This window comes from Zootoca vivipara, chromosome 4 (genome assembly GCF_965207765.1).
Source record: "Zootoca vivipara chromosome 4, rZooViv2.hap1.1, whole genome shotgun sequence".
In the NCBI taxonomy this organism is placed as follows: Eukaryota; Metazoa; Chordata; class Lepidosauria; order Squamata; family Lacertidae; genus Zootoca; species Zootoca vivipara.
This window is the reverse complement of record NC_142587.1, coordinates 11503554-11517544: the sequence shown is the minus strand read 5'-3', so window position 1 is coordinate 11517544 and position 13991 is coordinate 11503554. Positions and strand designations below refer to the sequence as shown.

Below are 13991 nucleotides of genomic sequence, written 5' to 3'. Positions count from 1 at the left end.
ATGTCGGTGGGTATTCTTTACTGCTTTTATAAAGAACAAGATTGTTCTTTATTTAAAAAATTCCATTGTAGAGGTGGCACGTGATTGTACTTTCATAATCTTTTACTCAAACTAGCTCACTTCAAGTCTGGAAATCCGTCTGCTCCTGCTGTTGGAAATGATGGAAGCTTGACTTAAGTGTGTTGGTGTGGTATATTCTCTACGTCTTTACAGTTTTAATTAGGCGGTGTTTCTTGGCATTCTCACTAGATAGAGCAGGGTGTAATGAGGGGGGAAAACCCACTTCATTCCAGAATGGCTAGTCCAGTTATATGAGAGTTCAAGTTCAGAAGCATGCTGAATGAAGCCACTGGCTATCTAATAAACCCCTTTCCCGTTTGGATTATTCTCTTCAGGGATGGGAGTATGTAATTTTACCCATTTCTGATTATTTTCTGTGTGCTATTCGAGCTGAGGAACCAGGTTGTGAGTCTTTCAATTAGTATCGCAGCAGACGTAATTTGATACGCTCTTTGCTTTATAGGTCTATGAAAATTATTCTTTTGAAGAGTTGCGCTTTGCTTCACCAACACCTAAGAGGTAATAATTTTGTGCAAAATATAACATTTTAAATTATATTCTCTATAATTTTTAAAACTGACTTCATGTGAGCATTTGACGTTTTCTCCCCCCCCCCAAAAAAACAGTTTTTGTTCTGGGCTTCCACTGCATTTTAAGTTGTATTTTAATCCTGCTTTTGAGTTGTATTTTAATCAATTGTTTTTATACCTGACGTTAGCTGCCCTGAGCCTGGTCTTGGCTGGGGAGGGCGGGGCACAAACAAAATTTATTTATTTATTTATTTATTTGATTTCATATGGGCTTATATTAAAAGAAGATGCCCCTTCCCAAATTGTAACAGCAGGTTCTCTAAATCTCTGGAGCAGTTTTTGAATGGATGTGAAAGGGACTGTAGGGGGTAAAGTTCTGGTTCTTCTGCTTGCTAAAACACACTTTTATTGTACTTGCCTTATGCTTGGGGTAAAGCTGTATTTGAAACTGAGTTGTTAGTTCCTTCTTCATTTGAATTTATTTACGCATTTTTATCTTCAGTGACTCTTTTCAAAACGTTGTGTTTTGTCAGAATGAAACCAGGATCAAATTGCTATAGGTTTGTTTGGGAGCATCTATGCACTTGGTGGACTAAGTTTTTTTGTTTTGTTTATTTTAATAATGGCAACCTGCATGCCATCTCACAAAACCATTTTTGAAACTTCCCTTAGTTTTAAAAGTTGGAGGGTGGTGGAATGCTGCTGTTTGATAAAGGTACACAGTTGGTTGACGTTTAAATATGAAATGTTTTGATTAGAAGGCATGATTGCTTTGCTTTTCCGTTTGTGTTTTTTCATTCTTCTTAAATATAATTTCATTGATGTTATATTATTACTTTGTAGCCAAGACTATTTTACATCAAACAAGCTTGCATTTAAAGAGAAACGAAGATACAGTACTAGATTTTCTAAGCATAGAGCTGGCAACCTAAATTGATATTCAAGCAGTGGGCATTTATGTTGTCATTTCAGTATCCTTTTTCCCCCTCCCTAGACCAAGTGAAAACATGTTGATAAGAGTCAACAATGATGGAACTTACTGTGCTAACTGGACTCCAGGAGCAGTTGGTCTCTACACCATTCACGTTACCATTGATGGCATTGAAATAGGTACATAAAAGTCCGTATCTTTGTATGATGCCAAAAATGTCAATGCACCCATAGCGGTATGCCAGAACATGGAAAGAGAGAGAGCTTAAAAAATTAATCATAATGTTTTGAGGGCATATAGCCTCTTCTTTTTACTCAAAAGGATATTAAAATACTTGAAAATAAAACAATTCCACAAATTTGTCGGAGCACATAGTTGGAAAATGCGTTGATAACAGTGTATGCGTACATTTTAACCTAAGTTAATTGTAGCAAATGCAGTATCTTACCATAGTGGCCGATTATCTCTCTATCTCTGCGCTAGTTTGACAGATACTACTCCTTTCCATGATACATTTTTAATATCATGTAAAGATTGAGACAGGTTAATTGCTTGTGATGCTTTATAATCCGCTGTACCTTCTGTCGTATGATTTTAATACTGTCATTTTTAAATGCAGTCTTTTATATAGTTGAACTTTATTGACTTGCGACCGGAATGATTCTGTCAGAGAAGGTCTAGCCTTGTCACTCCTTGTTTTTCATTCAGGTGCTTGGCACTATACGCTCTAAATTAATTTATAAAATAACTTACTTAGACTTCTTATATACACTTCATGGTAATTTTCTTAATTTTCAGATGCTGGACTAGAAGTGAAGGTTAAAGATCCCCCAAAAGGAATGATACCACCTGGAACCCAGTTGGTAAAACCGAAAGCAGAGCCTTTACCAAATAAGGTATAAGAATTAAAACATTTTTTAAAAAATTTGAAATTACATTAGTGCATGTAAATACATGGCCTATATTATCTAATATTTTAAAACTCCCAGAGCTCAAGGGTCCAGTCCCTAGTTTAGATGGACTAACAGTTTAACTTCAAGGTAGCATTATATGTTTAAATGATGAAGGGAAATTGCTAAAACAGGAAAGAAGAAAATTGTTGTATATTGTTAAAGATCTCCTCCCGATACTCAATTCTGACTCCTTGGCAAACATACACAAATCAAATGTTTTCCCCGAAACCTGTTTATTGCATTTTATTCGTTATGTTAGGGTGGAGATGGCTCTGCATTCTTACATTTATACTGGTTATCATAACTGTTTCACTTATATACCCCCTTGGCTAGATGGTGCTTGACTATGTTATTCCCATCTTGCATAGCTGATTTTTCAGAAATGAATAGCTTTTGGGGGGGGGTGTATTGTGACCAAGGCATGGGGGAGGAAGCATTAACCCTGTGACGGTCCCAGTCACAATCTATTCGCAATGGCAGGAAAGCTTTCGACTTCATAAGAATAAGGCATGTTCCTATAAACTTCTCAGTATCCCCAGGACTCCAAAACAAAGTTCTGCTTCGTGTTTTTTTTTTAAGGCATCCAGATTTAAGTGCAGTTCTAACATGAGTTATGTGGGGATAGGTCTCACCAACATCATTAGGATTTGTACATGAAAAACCAGAGAAGCAGATGTTAAGTCCTAGTGGTTGCTTTGTTGCCCAACAGCTTTTTAGAACAGGAGTAGCTCCTGTCGGTTTTACATACATGCATTTACAACTAGGCTGGAATATCCCAGTCTCTCATCTCATTCAGTTGACAGTGACTACTGTTTATATCTGATTTAAAGTAAACTGTGAATATCTATTTCTGTTGGTCAATGTGTGTTTGAGTGACTTTTATAACAGCCTTATTTTTCCATGGCTTCCAAAAGAGAACAGACTTTGATTTTTTGTTGTGTTTCTTGTTCATCTGTCTGGGTGAGTTTTGCAGCTGACTATAGCTGTTAGGAGGCTTTCCTCTTGAGCTCTGTGGATTTCCATAATCTGAAGCTGTATCTTTATTCTCTTTTTTTAAGAGCCCTTTTCCAGGTTTCTCTGCCTTACTGTCTCTTTGCTTCTCTTAGGTTCGCAAATTTGTGGCCAAGGACAGTGCAGGGCTGCGTATCCGTAGTCACCCTTCCCTTCAGAGTGAGCAGATAGGCATAGTAAAAGTCAATGGATCCATTACCTTTATTGATGAGGTAACTTGCAATAAATTTATATGGATTTGAGATCTAGATTAAATTACCACTTGCATATACAGACCAGAATCCAGAGAACACCATGACTAATCTCACATGGACTTTGAACTTCAGTGTTTCGGGCCAGGAGCCATGCTAGGCCACAGAAGCCTTTTTGAAATGGAATACTTTCAAAAGCAATTTGTGATATGGGGGCCTGCTGTTCACAGGAGAAAAATCTTAAATGCTACTTGAGTGCATGTTCTGGGTATTTGCCACAAAAGTTAGATAAAAGGACATGTACTTGCATCAGGCCATATGATTAACCAGCCATTTTGCTTTCTGTGTTGCTTTAAACTCATGCTACAGACTGCAAGATTGCTTTTTGGCGAAATTGAGGTAGATATTTATTTATTTTATCCTGTTAACCTTTTAAAGTTTCTGTTGATTTTTCAGAAATGAAATGTTTCATTTTTAGCTTTAAAAGAAGTCATCCATTTCTGAAAACAATCCATTTATATTTTACAAAGAATTGGAATGTTTCCTTTGTAGCTATTACTTTGTAAAATAAAAACCAGCTCTTTGCAGTAATTTTTTTTAAAATGATTGCAAATCATTGTGAGCATGGCATAATTTGGTTCCTTAATATGCCTTTTAAACGTTGCATTTCCAGCCATTCTTTACCTTCATAGTAAAAATTATTTTCACGATCTGATCCTGAGACACATGTTGCTTTCAAGTTGCTGTTTGCAACAGTGGTACATCAGCTGCTTTTCTGGAGTGGTCCCATATCACGATGCATTGTTGTAGATACATTAGGAAGTTGCTCTTTAAATACATTTCTTCTTAATTCATCCCTAATCTTCATCTGCTTTAAATTTCTTGAGCCTTTTTTAAAAGCTTTAGTTAAATAGGCCAAATGTTTACCTCCCATGCAGCTGTATTATGCTAGATCTTTAATCTGTTATCATCTGCTGCTTAAGTAGCCTGGCTTGTGTTTACTCTTCATAGATTCACAATGATGATGGTGTATGGCTACGGCTGAATGATGAGACAATAAGGAAATATGTTCCAAATATGAATGGTTACACTGAAGCCTGGTGCCTTTCCTTTAACCAGCATCTTGGCAAGAGCCTTTTGGTCCCTGTTGATGTAAGTAAAATACAATTTTGAAGAATATTATAGTGCACTCATTCATTCAATCATTTTTTTAAGGTTGTCATCATTCATTCATCCATCTCATCTATAAGGGTAATCATTCCCATTAACCAATTTTAGGTCCTGTAACATCAACAATAATGCTGATGATGAAGCAATTAAGGTTTTTGAAAGTATTTTCCCCCTCCTCCAAAGGAGGCAATTAGCTGTTGGTACCTTAGCTAAGGTGGGACTGTGCTATCATCTGAACCCTTTATATTTGACTAATGTAACATAAATGCATATCCTGTACTGCTTGTGCTGTAGTTTCAAAAGCAATTTGATCAAAGTGTTATAAAGACCCGCTGCTGCCAGAAATATTTCTTTCTTATTTGGATACCATACTGATACCATTTTTCTACAATGGGAAGTCACCCCTCAAGCAATATGTCTAGGTACTTTAAGATTATTAGAGTTTTTTAAATAGTTGGATATGATATAGTAATTTATTCTTACTTGTATGGGTTTATTTTGTCATATCACTTAACTGTGGTATATTGGCATTCACTAACCCTGATTTCAAATCTGGCTTAGGGCTGTCAAGGAAGGGTGGCAAATTGCGTTTGAAAGGGGGAAATTGTGTGAAGTTGTGCTTGGGTTATATCTACACCAGCCCATAGCATATATATATATATATATATATATATATATATATATATATATGATGTATTTATTAGCATCATTTATTCCGTGTGTGAAAGAGATTTGGTTAAACTGAAACTGATAAAATATGTCTTGATTCAGTCACATTATTGAGGACCTGTTGTGAGAGAACTCTGAAATATTGAATAAGAGTATTTACTATACTGTCATTACTGACTGTAACATATTATAGATATCACTGATTTAAGATACTGCATCTGTAAGGAGTTAAGAATAGGGAAAGGTAGTCTTTACTGCTGGTAGAATTTGTTCAGTACATCTTCATTATTACTTTATGAAAGGGTGTGGAAATGTCATGGCACAGGTTCAAATATGTGAATGGACAAAGCTGACAGGGCAAGAAATAAAAGACATAGGAAAGCCTGTTATCTTCATTGAAAGAGGGCCTTGCATGAAGAACATATATATGCAAAGCTACAAACAGTGGTAGCATGGAAACAACAGGTTGAATCAAAGGCAAGTGCGACCAGAGTTCTACTTACACAACACCCTCTATCCACATGCCCCCCAAATCTGCTCCAGAGGATTCCCCAACCTTCTGAACCTGATTTTGATGGTGCAGGGGGTGGGGCTGCAGAGGAGAGGCACTTGAGGATGTTCTTTTGTGGGAGACTATTGCATTTCCGTTTCTGTGCGCTGCTTAGTGGCTTAGTCATGTTGGCCACATGTTGGCCACATGACCTGGAAGCTGGAAGACCTCCCTCGGCCAATAATGTGAGATGAGCGCCACAACCCCAGAGTTGGTCACAACTGGACCTAATGGTCAGGGGTCCCTTTACCTTTTTATTGCACAGGCGAGACAGCACCACTGGATACAACCCGGTGCTTCTGTAGGGTGTGTTGCATTAGTGAGCCAGTTAGTGGCTTCTAGTGGGAAAGTTGTAAGATGACAGCAACCACTTGCTTCAAGGCAACCTCTTTTAAAGGTGGAAGAGTATACTGCTCCAACTTAAGTAATAAGCTATCTTCTTAAAAGGTCAGGGATATTTTACCGGTTTGAAGGCATCATAGTGATCTAACCAAGTCACATCTGTACATTTAAAAAATAATAATAGTTCCTTCATGTGCATTTGGCAGTTGAGAAAGGTTAAGCAGATTGGTGTGTATTCTTGAGATGAATGGCAAACCTCTGCATTTGTGACAGGGTAGAACTGGGAACCTTCCGACTTGTGTTCTGCTGTCCTGTGTGATGACCCAACAAGGAATGTTCCCTAGGTTATGATGTGTGCTCAGTTTCCAGCATTACTCCAGCCACTAGTGACCCATTGGTTACTGCTGATCTGATAGTGGCTATAGTACAAAGTCTTTGATTTTTGATTGTTTATGGACCACAGTCATTCCTGGCTATGCCTGCTTAGTTGCTAAATGTAGCCTGTGTGCGCTGCCTTGGCTGTCTGCATACATGCTGAATGTTCTCTTGTATTTTAGTTGTAGCCGGTTGTAGACCTGTGCCTTTTGCTTCCCTTTTCTTAGGCTGCTGAGACCTAGCACCCAACAGTTTTATTATTGGTTTGTGATCACTTATTCAAATATATTTGTGAAACTTCTGATTTTGGCAGCATGGCTATGCTGGTCATCTTCTCATCATTTCTTTTGGGGAGTAGTAGCTAGGAAGAAAACTCTAGCTTAAGTGCTCCTTTTATACCATACTTTGCAAATCTAAAATGCTAATACCTAGGAATTTCAGTACTACTTTCTTTCTTTCCTTTCATCTCTCTTCTTAAAAGAATGACAGTCCAGAGAGCTTGCTTAACAGTTTCCTTGTTTAACTCCAATATACGGTGGTCAGGGACATAATACGTGCCATTAAATGTGATACAGATTTTTATCATTGAAATGGTGGGAAGGGGCAAGAGAGCATCTAAGACTTTTATTGAATCGAGATCTTTCCTTGGCAGTCCCAATCGTCGGGCAGAAAATATTGAATTGCAAGTAAGCCCTCCCCACAACACATTTACCCGTGTTATGTTACAAAAACAGGGCAAGTATGAAATGTTGAAAAACAAGGCTTCAAATGCAGTACTTAGACTATTATTTACTTAAGAGTTGTACAGGTCTGTATCACTCCTAGGTATCTTGATTTCTTTACAAAAAAAATCTCTTCAGAGGAAAGCTGTTCTAAAAACAAGGTTGCACAATGCAAATTTTGAAATAAAAGCACTGTGCTGTAGTTTATTGATGTGTTGAAGGCAAACATTATTGTTGAAAAGTTTATCTTTTAGACTTAACAACATAAAATATTTGTGAGAAATTGAAAGCTAGGAGCACTTCTTTGCAGATTGGATTTGTAAAGAATGTATACTGACAACTTAAAGGTGTCTGGCAAATGCTAACATTGAATGAGTAGGAATGTCAGTTCCATATTGGAAGCTTTCTATTGTGCTTGATGCATGCACATTCTTTAAAAGTGACGGAGAAGATTATATGTTAGAAAAACATGGAATCCTAACGCTTACACAAATAAATGCATCCATTTTCAATACTCATTGCAGTCACCACTTGCTTCTGACCTGCTAATTTCATTTTCATTGCTTTTTGCATAATTCATATATCACAATAATAATAAAAGTGTATGTTTCAAAGAGCACTCTGGGACAATATTTTGATGTTGTTTTATGTGTGGAAAGTCTGCTGTCTAACCTCTTATTCAATTTTTTTGATTAAATCTCATCTAAAATTTGCACAACTTACTCCAACAAATGTTGTATTTTTAGATGTGTACAAAATTGATATATTTCATTGACCCCTTTGAACAAAAAGGTCATCAGCCACCTTATTTGTGTAAGTACTGGATTTATTTACAAGATCAAAACAGCCCCACTTGTGAGTGGAAAATGCTTCTGATGGGTAGGGGAGAGGGATTTCCCCTTTTTTTCAGTTTCAACTCTTTGTACCTTTTCAGTCCTGCCCTGAACTTCAAGAGCATTTTTTGGGGGGTGGGGGATGTGAAACCCCTCAGTGCCTGCATGGAATATTATGCATGGCTACAAGGATCTCATCCAAAATGGATGTGCTGGACAATTACTTTTTTTGTAAAAAACAACAACCTGTCTTCGAACTAATCTGGCCACTTTTCCTTAAAAGAACATGTATTTAGAGAGAAATGATGTATGACCTGAGCATGACCCCAGTTGTAACTAAATGGAGATTGAGTTAAATTGCCAAATTCCTTATTTTATGTGTTACTCATTTTGTGTGGGTTTTTAAAATGTATTTTTAAAAGCTGGTTAAAGTGTTTGGTACGTTTCCCCATCTGCCTAATGTCAGTCTTCAAAAATAAATGGGGAAATGGCTGATCTAAATAACAGTTTTTCTTCCAAATATATTAGACTAGTACAAAAACTAGCAAGGTACCAAAATCAACATATTTTAATGTGTGCATCCCTTATACGTCTTAAAGTGGTAAATACATTTCTTTTATTTCTTTCTTCTTCTTTTTTTAAGAGTACTCTGTGTTTCACATTTTGGTGTATTTTGTTACTATGGTTTTGGATACATGGCATTTTGGTGCTTTCCAAAGTTTTCTGAGTACTGATAGCTACGTTTTAAACCTTTCCAGTTGCAAATAGGTGGCTGAGTGTCCACACAATCTTTTCCCTCTCTCCGCCTCCCCATGCCCCCCCCCCCGAAAAAGAAAACAAATCTTCACAAAGTGGCAGACTGTCTTTCATAAAACAAATCTGGCTTTTGATAGGACTTGTATTCTCATTCAGACAGGAGAATGGGAATTGCCTCTCACAAAACGTGTTAAGCTCTATATAAAAGAATCTTTCTATTCAGCGAATGGCATGACACACTACATCATTTAGAGCTGTCAGTATAAGCTGTTTGTCTTCAACAGATTGTTTCTCCCATGATGAACAGTGGGCTCAGCTGACTTCATTTTAAGAGTACCTTTTTGCGAAAAGAAATGATTGTTGTTTGCAAGGATGCAGAAAAAATAAAATAAAATAAAGCAAATATTCTATTCATCTCTTAATTTCTTCTGCTGCTGTCTTAATGCTCCAGTTCTCTGTTGATATGTGTCTATCTTAAACTTTACATAGAATATCTTTAATGCTAGCCAAGGAGTCAGGGATTTGGACTTGTTCTCATGGACTTCTAAACCTTTCCCCCCTCAGGTGAGTTTTCTTAACTGTCAGGATGAGTCTCTTGTGTACAAGTATTTTGGGCATTGTGGAGTATGAGCCATCTAAACATTCAAATTGGTGGTTTTCAGACTTTCAACGATACTATTTCCACTTTGACATCTGCTGAGCAATTGCTTCACGCTGCTGGAGACTCTGATGTGTTCTAATGCTCATGCTCAGCATTCATTGGTACTTGCCAATCCTGTTAGATCCCACCATCGATCTGCAGGAATTGAGGGCACCTACCTAGAACACATGCCACACTTCCCTGTAGCTGCACACAGCAGCAGAAAGCTGGCAATGACTGGCAAGCTATTCTTTGGCAAGCTTGCCTACCATTACTATTCTCCTGGAAGAATTGGTTAACAAACTTCTAAATAACATCTTTGTTCGCCAAAATGCAGAGAATATGCAGCATTAATTCATTTAGGTCTCCACATTTAGCTGGTAATATCAATTTGCATTCTGCAGAAGAAGGCTCATATGTGATGCTGTATAGCTTGGTGTTCAATGTCTCCAACAGTTGCATAAATACCCCCTACCCCCCCTTCTTTCTTGCACTCTCCTGCATGAATACTTTTACTTGGCATTAGTCTTGTGTGTTAATTCCTGTGTGTGTATCATCTTTCTTAATCATGGCGGAAGAATTGCTCCAAATGTTCATGTTGCAAATGTGTGCCTTTTATTTTTATATATGTACTCATATCGTTCATTCTTCGTGTTCAGCAGTAATATAGTGAGTATTGCAAGTTCAGTTCCTGTCTTATATGGAAAATGATAGCTTAACATGTGCTCTGTTAAGTGTTTTAGGATGAGACCTTAGTTATTTCAGGTCTAACAAAGAGTTGGGCTTAGTTGAAAAGTACAAAGGCATTATTAACAGGAATTTATTTATTTTTTTGGTTTTTTTTTTGTTCTAAAATTTTCAGGAGTCTAGATCTAACACAGATGACTTTTTCAAAGACCTAAACTCACACTGCCCTCAGGAAGCGGTAATGCAGGAACCAGATATGCCGTTCATTCGTGGTGGGCCTGGAGTATATAAGGTAGTGAAGACCGGCCCCTCAGGTCACAACGTCAGAAGCTGTCCCAACCTTAGAGGTATCCCCATTGGAATGTTAGTTCTGGGAAACAAAGTCAAGGCAGTGGGCGAGGTATGGATCCTTGTAGCTTCAGTTCTTATCTTCATAGATACTGGTTTATAATAGTAGCAATCGTAAGAAAAGCAGCTATCCTACACAAGGTTTGCTTTTCCGCCCTTGGTTGCTAACTGTTAACTTCCTAAAGGTTGTTTATGCTGTAAACTGATGCAAACCACTTTTGCCTTTGTCATATATTTCATTATCAGGCATTGATTGAACTTGATTTTTCTTGTACACTTGCTTAAAATGTGGGTTTATTAAATGACTATGTTTAATGCATATTTCAGAGTTTACCAATGAATTATTGTTGGGGATACAACAGAACTCAATTATCTTATTTTTTGGTATCAATTCAGCTGTTGCATGCAGTTGATCGTGCTTTGGTGCTCTTCCTATTGCAATGGGCTTGAGGATGTAGTGTGTCATGCTATGATTTTTTCTCAAACAGCACACAGGACATGATAGCAACTTTGTGAATATTAAATACCTGGTGTCAATGCCAAGCTTTCTCTGCTTCATGTGTCAAATAAATAAATAAAAATTCGACCCTTGCATTCTATCGGGTATCAAATGCTATGTGTATCTGGACGCTTGTTTGGTGCTCTGTTTATTCTTTTCTTCTGAATATAATCCAGTCTTAACACACTGAAGATACTAATCATCTTAAACCTTCTATGAATACAAATGCTTTTTATTCTTCCTTATTCTTCTGCACTTAACTTGAAGAATGTCTGTTGCCTTTCCATGACAGAAAAGAGCCTCTTTTTCACATATGGAAACATTTTGCTGCATCTCATTGGTGGATAATTTGAAAAGTAAATTAAATGTGCCTCTCTCTCTGTGTGTGTGTGTGTGTGTGTGTGTATGTACCAGGTGACTAATTCTGAAGGGACATGGGTGCAGATGGATAAGAACAGCATGGTAGAGTTCTGTGAAAGTGATGAAGGCGATGCGTGGTCCTTAGCTAGAGACAGAGGTGGAAACCAATATCTCCGGCATGAAGATGGCAAGTCTCCTTAATTTTTACAAAAAGATAGAAATGTAAGCACACAAACAATACAAAGCAGAGATGTAAATAATCTAAGAATTTAGCATAAAAAACCCCAGAAAGAACAGAGGAGTGTACTGGTACCCAAAGTTCTTCATTTAACAGAGGTATGTGGCCATATTCTTGTGCTAGTTTGAGCTGACCAGGTGAATCTTCCCAAGTTAAAGAGTCAGAACAGTGTTTAAAATATTTGAAAAGAAATCCTAAACATTGTGAACAATTTAGAAGGCAAAGTGTTTTATTAAGGTAGTCTAAAGTGATGTACGTTTACCATGGAATGACTTCTAATAGTTTATTGGAGTGAAATCGGGCATAGGACCATGGAAGCCCTTTTCATGCATTAATTGTGAGGAAGGGGGCGGCCACTCATAGACAAGGCCAAACAGGATTGCACTCCTGACCCCACACAATGGGGATGGCTTTGGCATCCAAGCAGTGGGCACAGATGTCTGAGAAGGGGAAACCTGTGTCTGTAGCAAACCTACAGACAAGAGTTGGAATTCTGATCAGACAGGGTTCCAGCTCCACTATCAGCAAATGAGGGTATAAATAAAATTTATTATTATTATTATTATTATTATTATTATTATTATTATTATTATTATTGGATTCCCTTTCTCAGATGTGCACACCCAACCCACGGATATTGGATGAGGGACCCTGCTGCCCCTTTCTGCACATGGACACTCAATGCCTATAGTCTAATTTTAATTTAGAGAAGACATGTTACTACTACTTTAGTGATTTATTAATTGAAACCTTCATTCCTATGTACATGTATTTTGGTCTTCATTCCCACTCTAAAGACATAAATTACATTCTGAAGCAGTTTTGTGTTTGTTTTGTTTCTTGCAATTACAGAACAAGCTTTTATAGATCAGAATGGTCAGACTCCCCCACCAAGTCCTTTCTCACTGCAAACTTTCAATAAGGGGACAGGGTGTAGTAATGGACAAGGATTTGATTACGGCCTTGGAAATAACAAAGGTAAATTTTCTACTAATTATTTTCTTTCTATCATTTTGAATATTGGGTGTGTTTTCCATTGTATTTGTAGTTCCAGTATATTTACTTCAAAAAACCGGGAGGCAATTCATCAGTGCAGGAATTCTTAATTTATATGAGACTTTAATTATAGTATATGGCTCAGAGTTATAAAACAGGTACTGCTTATTTGTTGTAGGATCAGGATTGAAATAATAATAAACTGAGCCTTTGTTGAACAAGATGGGCTGGAGTTATAATAATTGTACGTTGTAGTGAAAACTGCTAGTTTTGAAGAACTGTTTGGAGATCGTGGACATGCATCAAAAATGCTTGCTTCTATAAAAATAGCATCACACTCTAAGCATTCTGTTCAGAGCAAATACTTTTGAGAAACCACAGTATTGACTGACTTTTACAGTTTGATCAGTGTCACATTCCATGTCACAACTGTAGTTTGCCCTGTAAAAAGTAAAGCTTTTCGTTGACAGAACCTCCTTATTCCAGAAAACACTGCACAAACACCAGAACAGGAGAACTAGTGGTGTCTGATGTACCAGCACTTGGAATCAGATTGAGTCCTTGTACTGACATGAAAGTTGTATAGTTAGATTCTAAATCAAAATTCTATACAGTACTGTAACACTATACATTAAATTGTTTTTGTTTTGGTGGTTTAGCACCTTTAAATTAAGCATTTGAGTGTAATGTGAAAAGTACCCTACTAGTGAGAAGCTGAGTGCTTACCAGTATCTATACACGTATAATTGCCATGGAAATCATTGTGGCAATTGTAGAAATGTGCATGTAGAAATGTATTGCAACCCCAAACTTTTCTATGTTAGTGGCTCTTGATATGGATATTACTTGTGTCATTTTAGTATTCCTACAGCAGATAAATGAGGTCAGACTAGTACATCTAGTGTAAAAAAGAGCAGTATACAACTTTAGAACATAGAATTTTAAAATTAAGAAATGTTTTAAAATACACATGCCCATAGAAGAGCAAAAGTATCAAGTTGGAATTTTCTTTTCTGAGAATAATGCAGGGTCCAGCAAAACGTGAGCACCTATAATTTTTAATTTAATTCCAGTGGGAAAGATGTGCTTAACATTGACTGGATCGTTCCCTACATTTTAAGTGTAATAAA

General features: G+C 37.1%; 1 protein-coding gene across 30 annotated transcripts in view; it reads left to right on the top strand.

Annotated features, from left to right (window-relative positions):
- The window catches only part of MYCBP2 (MYC binding protein 2), a 130829-nt gene that overhangs the window by 75630 nt on the left and 41208 nt on the right, over positions 1 to 13991 (top strand). For 13 of the 30 annotated variants that reach the window (XM_060273333.2, XM_060273339.2, XM_060273338.2 and 10 more), the window contains 9 exons: positions 524 to 579; positions 1585 to 1700; positions 2320 to 2417; positions 3581 to 3697; positions 4688 to 4828; positions 9583 to 9657; positions 10596 to 10820; positions 11682 to 11814; positions 12718 to 12843. In XM_060273333.2, coding sequence (XP_060129316.2) covers positions 524 to 579; positions 1585 to 1700; positions 2320 to 2417; positions 3581 to 3697; positions 4688 to 4828; positions 9583 to 9657; positions 10596 to 10820; positions 11682 to 11814; positions 12718 to 12843 — 1087 coding nt within the window. The remainder of the gene's footprint in view (positions 1 to 523; positions 580 to 1584; positions 1701 to 2319; positions 2418 to 3580; positions 3698 to 4687; positions 4829 to 9582; positions 9658 to 10595; positions 10821 to 11681; positions 11815 to 12717; positions 12844 to 13991) is intronic. The other 17 variants (XM_035116062.3, XM_088667491.1, XM_088667488.1 and 14 more) reach the window with 5 other exon arrangements.